Raw genomic sequence first — 19,205 nt, 5'->3', positions numbered from 1 at the left:
CAAATGAACAAGATAGGAAAAAATTATTAGATAAGATAAGAAAGCCTGGACAAGAATAAGCAAGTGGCGCCACCTGTTGGTGAAACCAGAACTAAAACATAATTTCTTTAAAGGCCGAAGGCAAATTTGGATTGGAATTAAGATCGTTAACTAGAACAGAAAGATTTTTATGAATGTGAAATGCCTCTAGAAAATCCAGTTCTCCAATAGAAGATGTTTTTTGAATAATTTTGGCAGCAGAAAAATTGAAAGTGTGATTTTCGGACCAACAATATTGCGCAACAGAAGACTTCTGTGTTTCCTTTTTTCTAACATATGCCTCATGTTCCTTGACGTGAAATTTTAAGGCTCTCTTAGTTTGGCCAATGTAAATTAAACCACACTGGCAAGGAATCCTATAAATACCCCAGGAATTCATATCCGGAATGGGGTCCTTAAGTATGGAACTCGGAATTTTATTGATGGGAGAATAAACAACCCGAAAGTTAAATTTCTGCAAAATATGTGTAACTTTATAGCTAATTGATGGAAAGAAGGTAATGACAACATAATTTTTATAATCTCCTAAAACAAGAGTGTGCCTTTTAGTGTGTTGAGATGAGAATTTTTTAACTGCTTGATTAATAATGTTAGGTGAAAAGCCCCTGTCAATAGCTATTGCTTTTAAATAATTTAGTTCTTCATCAAGGGCTAGTTTGGAGGAGCAAACTTGAAGAGCACGGAAAACATAGGAATAAAATGAAGCTAACTTTTGTTTAGTCGGATGACATGATTTAAAGTGTGGTGGAAGGCAAACCGATGAAGGCTTACGGTAAACTGTAGTACTGAAGTTGGATGTGTTACATGTGACCAGAATGTCGAGAAACTGAAGAGAATTGCAAGTCTCAAGTTCAAAAGTGAACTGAATAGCAGGATCAATAGAATTCATTGTTGAAAGAACTTTATTTAAATCATCTTTATTACCTTCAAACAGGGTAAAAGTATCGTCTACGTAGCGGAACCATGCCGGGAAGTTTAAAGTTTTTAAACAATTTTGATTCATAATAATGCATGTAGATATCAGCCAGGATGGGACTGAGGGGGCTTCCCATGGCTAATCCCTCAGTTTGCTTGTAATATTTATTTTGAAAAACAAAATGTGTTTGTTTCAAACAGAGTTGAGTGAGAGAAATTAGCTCATCAATTTCGATGCAAGAGAAATGAAATTTGCGAAGTCTGGTTTCTAGACATCTTAATGCACCCTCCACCGGGACATTGATGAATAATGATTTTACATCAAAAGAAACCATGAGTAAATTACTAGGAGAAATGTTTTTAACCTTTTTTACAAATTCTATTGAATTTTTTATGGTGTAAATGTTATTGTCTAAGAGAGTGGAAAATCTAGAAACCAAATATTTAGCTAATGGATACGAGGCAGTACCTAAATTTGATACAATAGGGCGGAAAGGAATACCACTTTTATGAATTTTGGGAAGAGCATATAATCTGGCATAATTCGCAACAGATGGGATAAGCGAATGTTTTAAGTTGCTTGAAATGATTTGCGAAGATTTGATCGCAGTTTTTATTTTTGACAAGTCGGAAGGTGAAGGATCTTTAGGGATCGGATTATATGGTCCTTCGTTTAAGAGTTTAGTGACACCATCGATGTAAGTGTTCTTATCCATGACGACTATCTGGCCACCTTTGTCGGCCTTTGAAATGATAATATCCGGGTTAGAATGAATTTCGCGCATTGTAGCTCTTTCTCTCGCAGTTAGATTTGGTTTCAAAGGTTTATTATTGAATTTCACATTAGGAGCGATAAGATGCCTAATCATTTCTTTCTGTGAATCTGAAACTTTACTGAACTTGAAAGCTTTTTCGATAGGAGCCAAAATCTTTGGAATCGAGGGTTTACAGGTTTGTGAGAAGTTAAAATTATATTTTAGAATTCTCTCTTGTTCTTCTGAAAGACTAACATTAGAAATATTAACTATTGGCTTGATGTTTACAATAGGAAGATTTTTTTGAACTACTTGAACTGGAAGACTGTAAAAGGAGTTTTTCGAATTTAACTGCAAGGGTGTTTTTATGACGGTATGCATTCTCCGTTCTAGACCAAGACTTTTGTTCAAGCGCAGTGAATTTTGGATATGATTTAGCGAGTTCCAGATGAAGCTTATAGAGTTCATGTTCAATTTTGGACAATTGTTGACGTGTATCCCTTATGACGGACCGAAGTAAGGCAAGCTTGCAATTTAACAGAATTCTTGAAACGCGACTTGAAGGTTTTTGATTAGATTTGATTTGAATAAAATTTGGGATCAATTTTTTACATTTACATTTAAGTAAAAAGTCAAGATGATTCAGGAATTTTCGCCGTTTCAGGCGTAATTTAGTGAAACGATTAACGGATGAGGGCATGATAAACAATGCAGAAAATCAAACTAAATTAACTAAGCAATAATAAAGCACACACAAAACAGCAGAAAAATCCCTCACTGAAATGAATAGAAAACAAAACGTTTGTAAGCAAAATGCATGAAATCATCTTCTTCTGAAACTCGCTAAATCATATCCAAAATTCACTGCCCTTGAACAAAAGTCTTGGTCTAGAACGGAGAATGCAGTTAACCGTCATAAAAACACCTTTGCGGTTAAGTTCGAAAAACTCCTTTTACAGTCTTCCAGTTCAAGTAGTTCAAAAAATCTTCCTATTGTAAACATCAAGCCAATAGTTAATATTTCTAATGTTAGTCTTTCAGAAGAACAAGAGAGAATTCTAAAATATAATTTTAACTTCTCACAAACCTGTAAACCCTTGATTCCAAAGATTTTGGCTCCTATCGTAAAAGCTTCAGTAAAGTTCAGTAAAGTTTCAGATTCACAGAAAGAAATGATTAGGCATCTTATCGCTCATAATGTGAAATTCAATAATAAACCTTTGAAACCAAATCTAACTGCGAGAGAAAGAGCTACAATGCGCGAAATTCGTTCTAACCCGGATGTTATCATTTCAAAGGCCGACAAAGGTGACCAGATAGTCGTCATGGATAAGAACACTTACATCGATGGTGTCACTAAACTCTTAAACGAAGGACCATATAATCCGATCCCTAAAGATCCTTCACCTTCCGACTTGTCAAAAATAAAAACTGCGGTCAAATCTTCGCAAATCATTTCAAGCAACTTAAAACATTCGCTTATCCCATCTGTTGCGAATTGTGCCAGATTATATGCTCTTCCCAAAATTCATAAAAGTGGTATTCCTTTCCGCCCTATTGTATCAAATTTAGGTACTGCCTCGTATCCATTAGCTAAATATTTGGTTTCTAGATTTTCCACTCTCTTAGACAATAACATTTACACCATAAAAAATTCAATAGAATTTGTAAAAAAGGTTAAAAACATTTCTCCTAGTAATTTACTCATGGTTTCTTTTGATGTAAAATCATTATTCACCAATGTCCCGGTGGAGGGTGCATTAAGATGTCTAGAAACCAGACTTCGCAAATTTCATTTCTCTTGCATCGAAATTGATGAGCTAATTTCTCTCACTCAACTCTGTTTGAAACAAACACATTTTGTTTTCCAAAATAAATATTACAAGCAAACTGAGGGATTAGCCATGGGAAGCCCCCTCAGTCCCATCCTGGCTGATATCTACATGCATTATTATGAATCAAAATTGTTTAAAATCTTTAAACATCCCGGCATGGTTCCGCTACGTAGACGATACTTTTACCCTGTTTAAAGGTAATAAAGATGATTTAAATAAAGTTCTTTCAACAATGAATTCTATTGATCCTGCTATTCAGTTCACTTTTGAACTTGAGACTTGCAATTCTCTTCCGTTTCTCGACATTCTGGTCACACGTAACACATCCAACTTCAGGACTACAGTTTACCGTAAGCCTTCATCGGTTTGCCTTCCACCACACTTTAAATCATGTCATCCGACTAAACAAAAGTTAGCTTCATTTTATTCCTATGTTTTCCGTGCTCTTCAAGTTTGCTCCTCCAAACTAGCCCTTGATGAAGAACTAAATTATTTAAAAGCAATAGCTATTGACAGGGGCTTTTCACCGAACATTATTAATCAAGCAGTTAAAAAATTCTCATCTCAACACACTAAAAGGCACACTCTTGTTTTAGGAGATTATAAAAATTATGTTGTCATTCCCTTCTTTCCATCAATTAGCTATAAAGTTGCAAATATTTTGCAGAAATTTAACTTTAGGGTTGTTTATTCTCCCATCAATAAAATTCCGAGTTCCATACTTAAGGACCCCATTCCGGATATGAATTCCTGGGGTATTTATAGGATTCCTTGCCATTGTGGTTTAATTTACATTGGCCAAACTAAGAGAGCCTTAAAATTTCGCGTCAAGAAACATAAGGCATATGTTAGAAAACAGGAAACACAGAAGTCTTCTGTTGCGCAACATTGTTGGTCCGAAAATCACACTTTCAATTTTTCTGCTGCCAAAATTATTCAAAAAACATCTTCCATTGGAGAACTGGATTTTCTAGAGGCATTTCACATTCATAAAAATCTTTCTGTTCTAGTTAACGATCCTAATTCCAATCCAAATTTGCCTTCGGCCTTTAAAGAAATTATGTTTTAGTTCTGGTTTCACCAACAGTTGGCACCACTTGCTTATTCTTCTCCAGTCTTTCTTATCTTATCTAATCATTTTTTCCTATCTTGTTCATTTGCGGTTTTGCAGCTGAGGATGGTGGTTCGGTAAAACCATCGAAACTAGTCCTGTGGAAATTTTGTAAATATAACGATGATTTTTGTTGTTTGTCTTCTGAATTAGTATTTATTCGGCGTGTTATTGTGTCTTAATTATTTAGAAGTTTTGATAAGTATTATTGTAGCTTATTGCTTCTAGTAACTGGTTGTTTCTCTGGTATCTAATACCGAAAATTCTTGTGTAAATTTTGCGCAATATCGCAGGAGATCATTGTGTTATAAAAAAGACTAAAAATATTTTTTTTATCTTCTATTTCGTTGCATTCTTTATTTGCATTATAAAAAATAAGTGGCCTTACATTATTTTAGGTAATTTTTCATTTGGAACTTTCTTTTAATTTATTTCATGAATTTATTATCATCCAGATATAATTCAGAAATATCGTTCTGTTGAATATTTTTCGGATTCTTGAAAAGGATTAAAGAATTTTCAACCATTTGTTTTATTATACGTATTAATGTTATCATGTTATTTTATTAAATTATTTTGTGTTTCTTTCCAAATTTGATATATATTTTTCCTGTTAGACTGCTAACTGTCAAAAAATTTTGATTTAATTGTTTTATTTAATTATTTAATTAGTCTTGATTATATATATATATATATAATTAGAAAAATGTTTTCATATGCCATCTCCAAGGAACAGATTACATACATACTTATACATTGATGAGCCATAACATTATAACCATCCTGACATTTTTCAAAGAACTTGTCTGGATGACATGGAGAGTACATGATTAAGTGGGAATGGTACTATTTAACTGCTGCTGGAGAAGGTAAGGAATCAATCATTTTTACACTTGTGCGAGTGACGGGAAAGGCTGCTTGACTAAGTGAATTTGATAGAGGGCAGATTGTAATTGCCCGAAAACTCGGAATGAGTATCTCCGACTCTTAGACTGTTCACAATGGGCTGTTGTTAGTATTTATGCAAAGTGGATAAATGACAGTGAAACCAGCAGTAGTTGCCAAGGTGTTGGACATCAACGTGTCATCAAAGAAAAAGGATGCTAGAGGTTGTCCCACTTGGTACTGCAAAGTTGGCACCAGACTGGCTTAGCTGACAGCCCAATACAATGCAGGTCCAAGTGCAAGTGTTTCAGAATGCATCGTTCAGTGGCAACTGTTGGCTATGGGACTGCACAGCAGATGTCTCACTTATATGCCTCTGTTAACCAAGTGTCATCGTCAACTATTCTGACAGTGGACCCGGGAACATTGAGACTTTTTCTTTTCACCATGAACAGAACAAGTGGCTCACTGGGTTGGGCACTCTTCAGCCTGTTGGATCCCATCGATGGAATTAGAAAAAAAGAGAAAAAGACTGAAGCTTAGGACTGTGTTCTCCAGGAATTGACTACATGAAGTTAGGAACACTGAAAGAAGGACCAGAACATGGAAAGAAAGTGCATGGTGAGGACTGTTGAGACTAATGAGAAAATGCTGATAACTGCTTATCTTGAGCACTGCAAAGTTGCTGTTACTTGCAAAGAGGTACTGACATTGTCGAGTGTAATGTGCTCATAATTATAATGTGTAATGGCAGTTATACAATTTTTTTAAATTGAAAATGATGCTGTGGATGCTACATTGCCAAGACCTTTGCAAATTCGTAATATGTTATGTACTTCTGCTTATTCAAATACTTATTTTAGCTATTTGTCACTATTATGGTATATGTTAAGCATACAAATATAATAAGGACAAGGTGTAGATACAGGAACTAATGGGAAGATGAAATCTGCGAAAACATTCATACCTTACAAATTATGAAGCAAAACAAATTACAAATTTGGTTAGTAATTAGGTAAAAAATTATAAATTAGGAGCATCAAGGCTGGACCATGGATAAGTGGAAGACAGTTGCCTATTCGGATGTATCATGATTTCTTATTTATGATATCGATAGTCATGTCAGGGTACGTCGTCATCCAGGCAAACAGTTGCTTCTCCCCTGAACAGCAAGTCGTACAAAGGCTGGTGGTGCTATTATGCTTTGGGGCATTCTTATGGGCAGCTGTGATAGCCTTAGTTGTGGTAGAACAGGCCATGAAAGCTGCGGAATATCTGTACATAATTGTGGATCAATTGCACCCGTAAGTGGCATCTGTCTTCCCAACTGGAAATGGAATCTTCCAGCAAGACAACTCCTCATCTCACATGGCTCTAATTGTGTTGGAGTGGTTCGAGGAGCATAAGGATGAATTCCAATTAATGTCCTGGCCACCTAACTTGCCGGATCTTAACCCGATAGAGCACATTCGGGATGTCATGGAGCGACAGCTCAGAGCTCAAACACCACCATTGTCAGAATATCTGGACTTTGTGTAATCACTGCTTACATCTGCTACAACCTGTTTCCAGTCATCTACCAAGAACTTGTGGCATTTGCAGGCCAGAGGCCATGCGATGTGTTACTGAAGAGGTGGTCATAATGTTTCGGCTTTCGATGTGTGTATTTGTGGGTTCTGGTATTGGGCAAGCACAATTCAATAACACATTCAATGAAACATTAATTTGTATATGACCTCGTTCATCTATTAACTGAGCATCGCTTATCTCTTTTTCGTAAAACAAAGCAGCGAGAGTTCCATTAATTTAACTTGTGCAGTAAACAGTTAATAATTAGATAGCTCACAAGGAAAAATATAATCCCACATTCGGCCTTCCTGCTATGCATCGACCTCGACGACATTATTCTATTCTTTATATCATTGGTCATCATCTTGCATAATCGTTGTCTTTGGTAAAAGAAACCATTATCATGAATAAACCGAAACCTGAAAAGGAATACGAAGGGAGAGGGGGAGATTGTATGCTAAGGACAATATTGAAAGAAAACATGTTAATTGTCCTTCGTCTTTGCAACAATAGCATCGTCAATAATCCCTTCTATTTTTAAAAAATCTTCATCTAAAATGAAAAATATCTTCAATCTTTAACATTTTTGGAAAAGTTCATTTCATCTTAAAAATAAAATTAACTGAAATAATAGTAATTATTAGGTGAAAAATCACAGTTCGGTTATGAGTTGTATCATAGGTCATCAACTTTAAATACCATAATCAGTATTATTCTATATGTCTTCTGCTTTGGTCCATTGTTTAGTGTATTCAGCGCATGCAGTTGCTTTTGTGGGTCCTTCATGATTTCCATCTTGTGTCATCATAAGTGCATTAAATGACATCATAAGTGTCATTATTCTTTGTTGTGATAATCTTATATGGGCCTAACTTACAGTTTGATCCAAATTGCATTCTTTTGATTCTACTAAATCATCAATAATATTTTCTTTCAATCAATAATATTTTCTTTCAATCATCAATAATATTTTCTTTTCCCAAAATATAATTGGTATCTGCCTGAAAAGTGGAAGTATTCTACTTGCCAAATCCAGATATAAAATTAAGAGCTGATCTTGCTCTAGAAAATCTTGTTTCAGGGACTGAAGGTTCATCAAGGGAAGATTTACGCCTCTTATATAACCTTGTCTTAGGTTTAGTTGATTTGTAAGTTGAAGTCACACTAGATGAATGGTGTTGGAACAGTAGCAGCATCCCACAGGTCTCCATAATATTCCCAATCATCAGCATTAAGAATTTCCTGCAGCTGGCGAAATTCTTTATCAGTGATACACATTTTTCTTTCCAATTCTGCTTGTTTAGCAAATAATCTCTTCTCCATAATTTTTCTCATGGGCTCCTTTCCTAAAGCTAGCTTTTCTTGGATTGTCAGTTTAACATGTTGAACTTCTTTTTCTTGCTCAGAGAAGATTTTATCTTTGGTTTTCATCTGAAATTTTGCAGCTTCTACTTCATTCTGGGCATCTGATAGTTGTTTCTCTAACATTTCTACAGTCTATTCTGATATAGAAAGTTTTCTTTCCTGAGATCTAATTTGCTGTTCATGAGCATTCAAATCCATTTGTAAAATAGTTTTTTCCTGTTTTAGTTGGACACTTTCTTTATCTCTCATTGGTAAACGTCTGGGTATAAAAGAAATAGGTTGGTCATCTTTTAAAATAATATGCATTCCGATATTAGTAGTTTTTCTTTTGGCTTGTCTTCCTTTAGGTTTTTTCAAACATACCAGAATCCAGTTCTTCAGCTTGAAGTTTACTCGTTTTTACTGTTGATATTTCTGTTTCATTATCTTCAACAAGTTTCTCTGATTCTGAATTCTTTTTTTTTTTTTTTTTTTTAGAACTCTTTGGCCTTTGGGAATCATTAATTTTTTTACTGTCATTAATTTCCTGAACTTTCTTAGGTGGATTTTTTTTCTTTCTCCTGTAGGAATTCTTCCCTTCCTCTACATTTTGCAATTTTCCTTTTCTACATTTAATACAATTTTTTTCTTCCTGAGACTCCTCTTCCATTAATTCATCTTCAACAGCATCTGTTTCTTCTGCAGGGTTCTCAGTTTTATTAGCAATATAACTTTGAATTAAGTATTTTACTTCTGGATTATGTACTTTATTAATATGCGAACAATTATCTGACTCATTTTCTTAATCAACATTTATATACATTACATTCGGTTCATTTTCATAATACTATTTTCCTAGATATGCTGTTCTTGCTTATAATAATTTCCATTTGCGAAAGCAATTCATTTTGAATAACAGCATTTTCTTTCTTTCTTTTTCTTTTTTTTTCCTTTTCTTTTTTTTCCCCCTTTTCTTTTTTTTTTTTTTTTTAGGTACAACATAAATATTTGATTTAATTTCATAATCATCGATTCGTATGGAACCTTTAAAATAACCAGTAGGTTTTACTTTATACCAAAGCCTACTAGAACCAAATCGGTAGAAGTAACATTAGGTGAACCAATTACTTTATAAATATTTTTCGATACTATATTTCTGTCACTTCATGTATCAATAAGAGCTTTTAAAATAATGCTCACATTATGTATCATTTAACTGCTTGTTTACAAATATATGATTCACTTCACCAAAATTGTTTACATTTGTCTCATTTTTTGTACATTCTGCAGCTACGTGTCCAAATAAATTACAACAAAAGAATTTTTTCAGTTGCTCTTTTTTTTGCAGAAATTCTCCATGTGACCAAGATTTCCGCAGTTATAGCAATGAATTTTTGTTTTTCAATTGGTCGCCTTTGGTTTTAGAATTAGGCTTAACGGCTTTATATTTATCGTTATCTAATTTAATTTTTTCATATATCTGAAGTTTTTCCTGTAATTCTGCCAACGTTTTACAACCATAAAGAATAGCTTTATTAAGTGTAGAATTGTTTATATCATTAATAACATATTCAATTAAAGCAACGTTTTCAATTAAAACGACCTGTGGAAAACAATTATAGTCTCAATTAGTTCCCTTTTATTTGATGGTTGCTCATTCGGACAAGAGTTTTCAAACGGTGCCACAAATTTTCGATGGGATTGAGGTCAGGACTGTTTCCTGGCCATGACAACAATTTAATGCTCTTTGTACAAAACCACTCTTTCGATATTTTGGCCGTGTGGCAAGGAGCAGAATCCTGCTGAAAAATAAACGAAGCATTGTTGGGAAAGAGATCTCTGATGGAAGGTAGAAGTTTTGGTTCTAGAATAGTGTCAATGTATTTTCTGGCATTCAGTGTCCCATCGATGACCATCTGCTGACATGCATGACCAAATCATAACACTAACTGGGTTCTTCACAGTTGCTTGAATGCAGTCAGGATGTAGCTCTTCTCCTATTCTACATCTTGAATATTTTCGCCCATCACTTCCGAATAACAATATCTTAGTTTCATCACTCCATATAACTTGTGATCACTGATCATCTGTCCAATTAATGTGTTCCTTTGCCCACTGTAGTCTTCTTTTCGTTTCTGAAAATTAAGATAAGGCTTTTTTCGTGGAATTCTACCTCTCAGTCCAACATCTATTAATCTTCTCCTGATTGTTCTTGAACTGACAGAAACACCAGCATCATTCAGATCACTTCTGATGGCTGCTGATGACATTTTTCTATCTTGGAGACATAGTCTTTTTATTCTTCTGTCATCAATAGATGTGGTGCACCTTTTTCGGCCTTTTCCTTCTTTGTTTTTTATTGAATTTGTCTCCTGATATCGTAAACAAGACTTTCGGACTCCAGATGTAGTCACTGAACCACTCAGCTGTCTTGCAATTTCAGCATAGGAAAGACCACTTTCTCGTAACACAATAATATTACATCTCTTTCTAGGTGTCCAATCTACTCTTTTATTTAATGCCATTGCTTCTTGACTAAATATTAAAAATTTTTACAAAAATTCCTACTTGTAATTGCAGTGTATAAGGAACAGGTTCTCCTTCTACAGAACAAAGCAAAATAATGAATTGTTTCAAGTGTAAACATGATGTCAGCTTCTACTGGCAGTTACTAACATTTGATAGGTTCTCAGAACAAGAACAGTGATTGACCAGGAAAGCTAGACATTACAAACCACTTCATAACTGAGTTTTTTTATTAATATTAAAGTACATATAACTTTTTTTGTATTGCAAATAATTGAATATTGTGTTTTGTATTGAATTCAGTAATAATTTCTATTTAAAATGATATATACAAGTTTGCATTTTGCAAAACGTAACATTTTCTATAAGCATACAAAGTTCAAAAACATAAAAATTTCCAAAAGTGTTCACAATTTTGGCCACCACTGTATGCCATACGGTTGTATATAAAATATAGACATATGTTTCCGTGCAGGTATATGAATTTTTGTGAAAAAAACTGCCGAGCAGTTAAATAATTACATTTTAAACTATAGTCATTAGTTTTGCTACAGACATTGGACAATGAAGTTATAGCATCTCATGAGCATAACACTTTTAGTTTCCAACCAACATATACACTTCCAGTTGGGAAACCTGAATGATTTCAATTATCGTTAGTGGCAGTGTAAAGTTTGAGTTTTTCACAGTATTTCAGGTGCTGAATTCAGACATCATTGAGAAATGTAGAGAATTATTTGAGGATATATCAGAGCTCAAAAGAGGGCAAATGTTTTGTGCTTCTCTGATTAATGTATTTATTGCCAACAGAACAGATCTTTATGATGTTTTAAAGGTCATGGTGTCCAGGCTTCTGTGTATGCTTAGAAAAGCAAAGAATTTCATCAAATTGGAGTAGAATATTAAAAAGAATTGTAGCCAAAAATATAAAGCAATGACTACAAACTGTGACTGAAATTAAAAGCTTTCTGGATTCACATTGTACCAAAATTGCCAGCTTAGTGTTTACATTCATGACTTGCATTGTAGCAGTCATTCATGACCAGTGCATATGCTAAATGCTGGTTCAGTAGTGACAGGAATGCAAAATTTGGGACAGTGCACAATTGTGTATTGTTTAATGATAAGTTCACCTTTACTGTATTTTCAACTTCTGGGAAAGCTTCAGTATAGAGATCTCCTTGAGAAACACAAGAATTGAGCTATCTCATGATCATATGGCTGCAGTCTTTAATGGTCTTTGGGAATACTGATGATTTTTAATATCACATCTGTGTGTACTCAGATGTTCAAACATTTTATCCTGGAGAATGTGATGTATATCAGGATAAGTGTGCACCATTTCACACTACTGAACATGAACATGAAAATGAGGTTAACTATCTTTTGCACATCCTGCACAATCTCCTGATCTAGACATAGTGGAGCTTATCTGGGGGGTTTGCTAGGGAATGTAAGTGGAAGCACATTACCCACTTTTTTGCAAGGCTAAATATACACTTAATGATTGGGCAAGACTTTTATTGCTTGTTTCAATGTAGTATCTCTATAGCATCAGCCTCTAAAAGAGGGCCTACACCATATTAATGTAGTATTACACTCTAGATGCATATGTTTCAGTTTTATTATTCACTCTCCTGTACATTTTCTAATGAAGAGATATACACTAATGGATTTAATATGCAGGTTCCTTTTGGAAGAATAATGCTTATGTTTTTTATGTTACTGACTTTTCATTGGAATCTAATCAGGCCTTTATTTTTCATAGTGATATAAAATACATTGTTATCTCTGATTCATTGTTTTAAAGTTTCTTTTTAGGAAAAGTATTCTTATGTAGCAATCCAAATTAAAAATCTTGAACTGAAGAATGAAAAATTAGCAACATCATTGTTTCTTGTATGTTGAACAATTATCTTCATATTAAAAATGTTTCAAATTTTTTCTAGCTAAAACAACTAAAGATGGTAATCCAGAAATGTGTCATGCAATAACAAAGGTTGAATGGAAAACTGCTCGTGGAAGGTAGCATTCTTATCTTTAATTATTTTAATCTGACATATTAAAAAAAGTTAAGACTAATTTTTAATGCATTTAAGCAATATAGCTGAGTGTATTCATTTTTTATGTATGCTGTAATATTTTCCCTGCAATATTTAGCTCATGGCATATGACCTGCATGAAATATGAGTGGGAGAATGGGTTCAATCTGTTGTTGATCAGAGACCTTAGGCACCATTTGTGACAATTTGACTTTTACCTCAAGCCATCCCAGTTTGATTCGAGTCAAAAAAATATGTGTCTGAGAGCCTCATAAACAATCCCTTCCCTTTATCAAATAGCCTTAGGGTCTTTTCTATGACTAACTAATCCAGTATTCCTCTGTTTTCTCTGGGTAAAGAGCAAACATTTTTCTGTGCTGCCTGTAGAAAAAAAATTCGTGTTGCATAGATTTAATACACGAATTTTTAAAATCTTATTTCCTTTTTTCTGTTAAGTATTGTGATTTCTACTTCCTGTTATGTGTCACCTCTTTGGTTTCTTTTTCAAATTTCTGGTTGCATAGTTTGCGTGTATATTTAGTTTGCAAAATAAAGTTAAAACTTTCTAAAATGGATAGACTATTGTTCTTGAACTTTTAACCACATCTAGAAAGATATTGCCTATAAAATGCAGCTTAACTGCAAACAGGTTGCATTACACCTGATGCAGAGATAATCATTTAAAGAGAGTGCAGTTTAACTATCTAAAATTTAGCAACACAGTTATCTGAAGTGCCAACTTTTTAAAGTCAGTGGCTACGTACACTTAAGATGTTTCACTAACATGAAGTGTTTCTTAATTAGCAGTAATTTAAACTTGATTTACACAAAAGAACATGTGTTGAAACAAGAAAAACTCACTTTACATTGAACAAACAGAACAACCTAGGGAAATTGTGGCCAGAGTGGGCATGTCTTCTAATCTTAACTCCATTAAAACTGATATTAAGTCTAGCCAGTTACTGTAAAGAAAGGAATGACTTATCTTTATATATGTGTTAATTTTTAACTGGCATTTCATTTTGCTGTGTAAAGATTCCATGTTGACAGAAATTTTATGCATATTATTTAGTCTTTAATGAAAAGCATATGTTATGTGTAAAGATTAAATCTTTCCAAGAGATGTTGCCTGAAATCATGTGCATTCGGACATCAGCAGGTTGCACAAACACCTGCGTCCATTTTCTATCTTAGTGCTGTCCTCAATTATGTTTCTGCATTGCCCCCTGGACATGCCAATCATTCATTTGAAGCCACTAAAAGTAGCTCTTTTATTTGAATTCACCTTCCCTATCCTTTGTTTAGCATCAATGTTTAGTTATTGATGCTTGCAGTTGCAATCCTGTTCTAAGAGGAATCTGAACAGAGTGGGTGGAACCACAGAAAGATCCCCAAGAAAGAAATAATCATTTAAGTAGATTATTTTTAATGCTGTAGCATTATGGTTAGCATGGGGGAAGGAAATCCATTCTAACAAAAATGTCAAGGTTTTTCAATATTAAAGGTTAGGCCAAGAACGGAAAAAGCATGCCATTGGTTGCTGATAGTGACGTCACCCGGGTGACAAGGCACGTGGGTCGCCGCGTCTGCTACATGATTTTGGTAATGGAAAAAATGCAAACTAAAGCAAAAAAATCATTTTATATGTGGTAGTTATAATAACATACCGGGTATATACTTTCTGCTTAAGCATTTTGTTAAAGCAAATGTTTATTTTATGCACAGAATTTGTACGAATGCTGAAAATAATTGTAAACATTACTCCTTTTCTTATAGGAAAGCATTAGAAAATGAAAAACGATATTTAAATTAATTAAGGGAAATAAATGTTGTAAAACAAGGTATTTTTCAATATTTTTGTGTTGTATTGTCTGCGTTAAATAAATCTTGTTGAATAGAACACATGAAGGCATAACTGCTAAAACCATAGTAATAACATAATAAAAAAGTATTTTCCTATTTATTTTCATTGCTCATGCATTTTTTTTAATACAAATGAACTTTGACATTCCATCAGAAATATACGATCATGATTTTCAGTTTAAATTACATGACTCAAGCAAAAAAATATATAAAAAGATTTAAATAAACAAATTCATATTTAATTACCCTAAAATTCTACAAATTTCTTAATATCACATCCTTATACTTTTAAATAGATTTATCACATTCTTTTAAAGTCACTTACTTATACTTAGTCACTTCAGATTTCAGCAGAAGTGCATATATTTTCAGTATTATCTAAAAACACTCTTATAATCCCTTACACTCCTAAGATTTCTATGTAACATTTATCCTGGCGTATTTATTTGCTATAGCAAATAATCTTCGATTTTCATGCCCTATTCTTCCCTCCATATATTAAAAATGGAATAATTAAAATACATTTCTTACACATAAATGCACAATAATAATAATAATAATAATAAACTTGCCCTACATCTTAATTTCAATTCAGCCTGTATTGAAATTAAATATTTTTAATTACTAATGTATTTATATCAAGTTGTTTCTTAAAACTCTTTAGTTATACTCAAAATAGTCTTCAGTATTTAATTATTTGTTTTTCTCTTCTAATTAAAAACAAATTATATGGAATCAAAATTAAAACATATGCAGCAGTTAAATAACACTGAAGAGAATATATTACTTAATCTTTCGCTATTTATATTCCAGCACAATACACAGATTTTTTTTCCGTCAGGGTCAAGCATGTGTCAGTTCACTTAGTCATATCAATTAAATTACATCAGACATATAAGTTAAGGGGACACTGAAGGAAATATGTCACTCACTCATTCAAAGTTTGCATAATAGTGTGGTCGAGAAATTGTTCTTTTCTCACGGTGAAGCATGTATCAGTTTACTTAGTTCACATTGCTTAACCCAGACATTGCTTCAATACATAGAATTACGTTTGGGATGTAAAGAAAGTAACCAAAACATGTGAATGAAGTTCAATAAGCATATTTATCAACTAATCATTCAGGTACTCAAGTATTGGTAAATATGAAACTGAGTTTAAATATCTCACTATGATGTAAGTCTCATTCACAAAATGAAGGTTATGATAAAAAATGATTTAAAATGAGAAATTTTTCAATTTTAAATGTAAAATAGCAGTAAAATGAAAAATAAATGTAAAATTACATCACAGTTATGTATGAAAACTACATAAATTCATTAAAAAATAGTTATTTTATCTGGTTGCAAGAGTGTTTTCCGCCAAAAAAAGTATTGGCGTGTATAATTCTGACACAACGCTATAGCACAATTTGCCACTTCCGACTAAGTATAATAGCAAATTAACAACACAAGTCAAATTAGACTGTTAATGCAACGAATGTAAACAAACGCCAAGAACTAACCACTGTCACCCACATGACGTCATGCGCATGTGCCATAATTTTCTCCCTTCACTACGCATCGCTCTTAGGCCCCCCTGCAAAAATGTGTCTGCACAGGCATTTCAAATGTTTCAGAGGAACAGATCAGAACATACCTCTACCGATGTTACCAAAGTTAAAGTAAAATCCTACTGAATACCATTTTTGTTCTTGTACTCCATTTTACAGAGAATGTGATTGCTATGTTGTTGGACTAAAGAATGCTTAATTATCCTTCTATATATATAATATTATGAGGTTATTAATAAATGTGATGATAATGGAAAGTTGTCAATTTGCATTTTAAAGTATAGAAGTGAGGTATATTTTCTTGGTAGAATATTTCTTTGCAATAAAGGTAAATGAGTATGTTATAGCTGTTGCATTAAATATTTTATTCAATAAATGGAGCACAAATTTGTATGATTTTAAATTTTAATGATACTATAAACTTTTGAATGATGTCCAGTTCTACCAGTGTGCATATTTTATGCTTGTTTATAGTTTTCAAGTATTAATCTCTCTAAAGTTATATAATCTTTCTATTGTCAGTGTAGATTTTTTGATGATCATGATGTCTTCTTTCTTGCATTATTTTTATTTAGTGATTCATTCATTACATTTTCTGGTGGGATGTCATTTGACAAGGGAAGCCAAAATCCTTGTGTCACTGTAATACATGGAAAAACAACTACAGTGTTGGAGATGGAACACAGTATTATTGATTTTATTACATTGTGTGAAACACCATGGCCAAGCGGTGAGTTCTCAAAATCAGCTGGATTTTGTGTCTCATCTGCGAGTATCAGGTGTTTGTATCCGTACATATGCATTCTAATTTTGTGCTTATTATAAGAATTTCACCATTATTTCATATCATTCCTTTGTAGTTATTGATAATTTTGAAATGCATTTTGTGTAATTTATGTTCATTTTTATGATAGATGCCTTTTAACATTTATCCAGACTAATTTGCAGTTTTGACATATTGCTTGTGAGATCTGTATTGACTATGCATGTTATTCACATTCATGTGTTCTAAATAGTGATTAGTTCTCTTTATTTGAATAATAAAGTATTTTGTTAAAGCAGCATTTTCTTTACTGTATATTTCGGACTGAACCTTAGATAACAAGAACTTAAAAATATACTTAAAATAGTAAGTTGTATTGCAAAGTGTGCTAGAGGGAACTGTGCAATTCTAAATTGTGTGGGTTTTCATAAGTGAGTTGTTTCTGAAAAGTTAGTTGCAAGAAAAGTCTCTGTAGTTGTAGTCTCTGTATTTTCCTATGTGATTTTTTAGCTTTCTGATCCAAATTAAAAAGGATAAACTATTATAAAACTAGAAAAATGGGCTCAACTTAATATTTTATTTTTTGTTTGTTAAAGAATTAAAAAGTATGACAGAATTTTTTTCCTTTTACAAATTTAGCATCCGTTAATGAGGATTTAATTATTTCTTTTCTGTGCATAACATAAAACCAATCAAATCACTGAAATAACTTAGTTAATATGTTGTAGGTCCTCCTTTTCTGTTAAAAGAACTCTCACTCAATGGGATGTTCCTTCTGTGAGCTATGTCTTGATATTTGGTAGTTTGACTGTAACATATAGTCCCTGACTTCCCATACATTATGAAATAGATGAACTGCTGCTAGTAATTTTTTTAACTTCTTTTTTGGGAGGCCAATAGTAAAGAAACTCTCATTTCATATTTTTGGGACCATTCTATGACCTTCCTAATGCAGATTGACTTGGAGGTCTGACTAGCACAAAAAGCCATCTCCACCAGGCTTGGTGGCATTTCCTTCTGTGTATTTATGCATATTTCTTGTGTGAATTTCTACTGACCTGCAGTCAGCATCAAAAGCATTCATATTCTAGTTGAAAAATCTTTATTTGCAAGCGGAATGATGTAATAAGTATTTAATATTATTTTCATATACTGGAAGTATTACGTAGTGAAGGAAAAAGTAAAGTAATAAGTTCTTTTTATTTTGATATGAGCAGAAAAACAAATAAGCACCTTGGTTTTAATTGAAGAGAGCAAAAATATTCATAGACTATGTTCAAAATAGTTAAATACATAATTTATTGATTTTTAAGTTAATTAATATTGGTCTGATAGCCTTTAGTTCTTATGACTGCTGTTAATCTTCTGAGCATTAATTTTTTTCCCATTCTTTTTGTAAATCTTTTTTCAGTCGCATCTTATTAGAAATTCTCCCTGCTTACATTATATTTTAAAATTTCCGTTAGGTGCAAAAGTTTTTAATTTAGAATCATTCCTAATATAACCTTATTCCGAAATTCTAGAGGTTGATATTTGTTTGCAGAAGATTATCTTTTCTTTGCATTGAGAGCAAACTCATAGAACTTTTCCTGAGCAGATCACCAAAGAAACTTGTGTTCATTCTAATTGTTGAGCTAGAAACTGCAATACACAATTTTTGTTCTCTCACATTTCAGGCTGAAATATGAGGATTTTGTTTTATTTATTTATTCTTAAAAAAGTCATTTCATCTCAGTGTTTGTTTCTGAAGATGTTCACTATGAGGTTCATTTCCAAAAGTTCTACATACTTCATACATTTTTAGTCTAAAGGGGCTTTGTCCCTGAAGGACTATTGTTTTCGATTTGCAGTTTTGCGTTGAATCACTATAAATGTCCGTTTCATTTTTCAAACTGTTGCCACCAAATGTTAAGAGTCCTGCATTATATTTGAAGAAAATAAATAATGAAAAATCTGCATAAATGTATGCATATTTCTTGCATTGTGATAAAACAACAGTACATAG

The 19,205-nt window shown here is 33.0% G+C and overlaps 1 protein-coding gene across 3 annotated transcripts in view; it reads left to right on the top strand.

The window, feature by feature from the left end:
* The window catches only part of Tomosyn (syntaxin-binding protein tomosyn), a 275,347-nt gene that overhangs the window by 102,282 nt on the left and 153,860 nt on the right, over positions 1 to 19,205 (top strand). For all 3 annotated transcript variants that reach the window (XR_015038723.1, XM_085808289.1, XM_085808288.1), the window contains exons 9-10: positions 12,929 to 13,004; positions 17,013 to 17,167. Coding sequence is in view for 2 of the 3 variants with exons in the window: in XM_085808289.1 (XP_085664415.1) it covers positions 12,929 to 13,004; positions 17,013 to 17,167 (231 nt within the window). In the remaining variant the exon portion in view is untranslated. The remainder of the gene's footprint in view (positions 1 to 12,928; positions 13,005 to 17,012; positions 17,168 to 19,205) is intronic.

The sequence above is a fragment of the Stegodyphus dumicola genome, chromosome X1 (genome assembly GCF_044657685.1).
Source record: "Stegodyphus dumicola isolate Sdum_Otavi_A_Nest chromosome X1, ASM4465768v1".
In the NCBI taxonomy this organism is placed as follows: Eukaryota; Metazoa; Arthropoda; class Arachnida; order Araneae; family Eresidae; genus Stegodyphus; species Stegodyphus dumicola.
The sequence above is the reverse complement of the archived record's forward strand: the minus strand, read 5'-3'. Positions and strand labels throughout refer to the sequence as shown.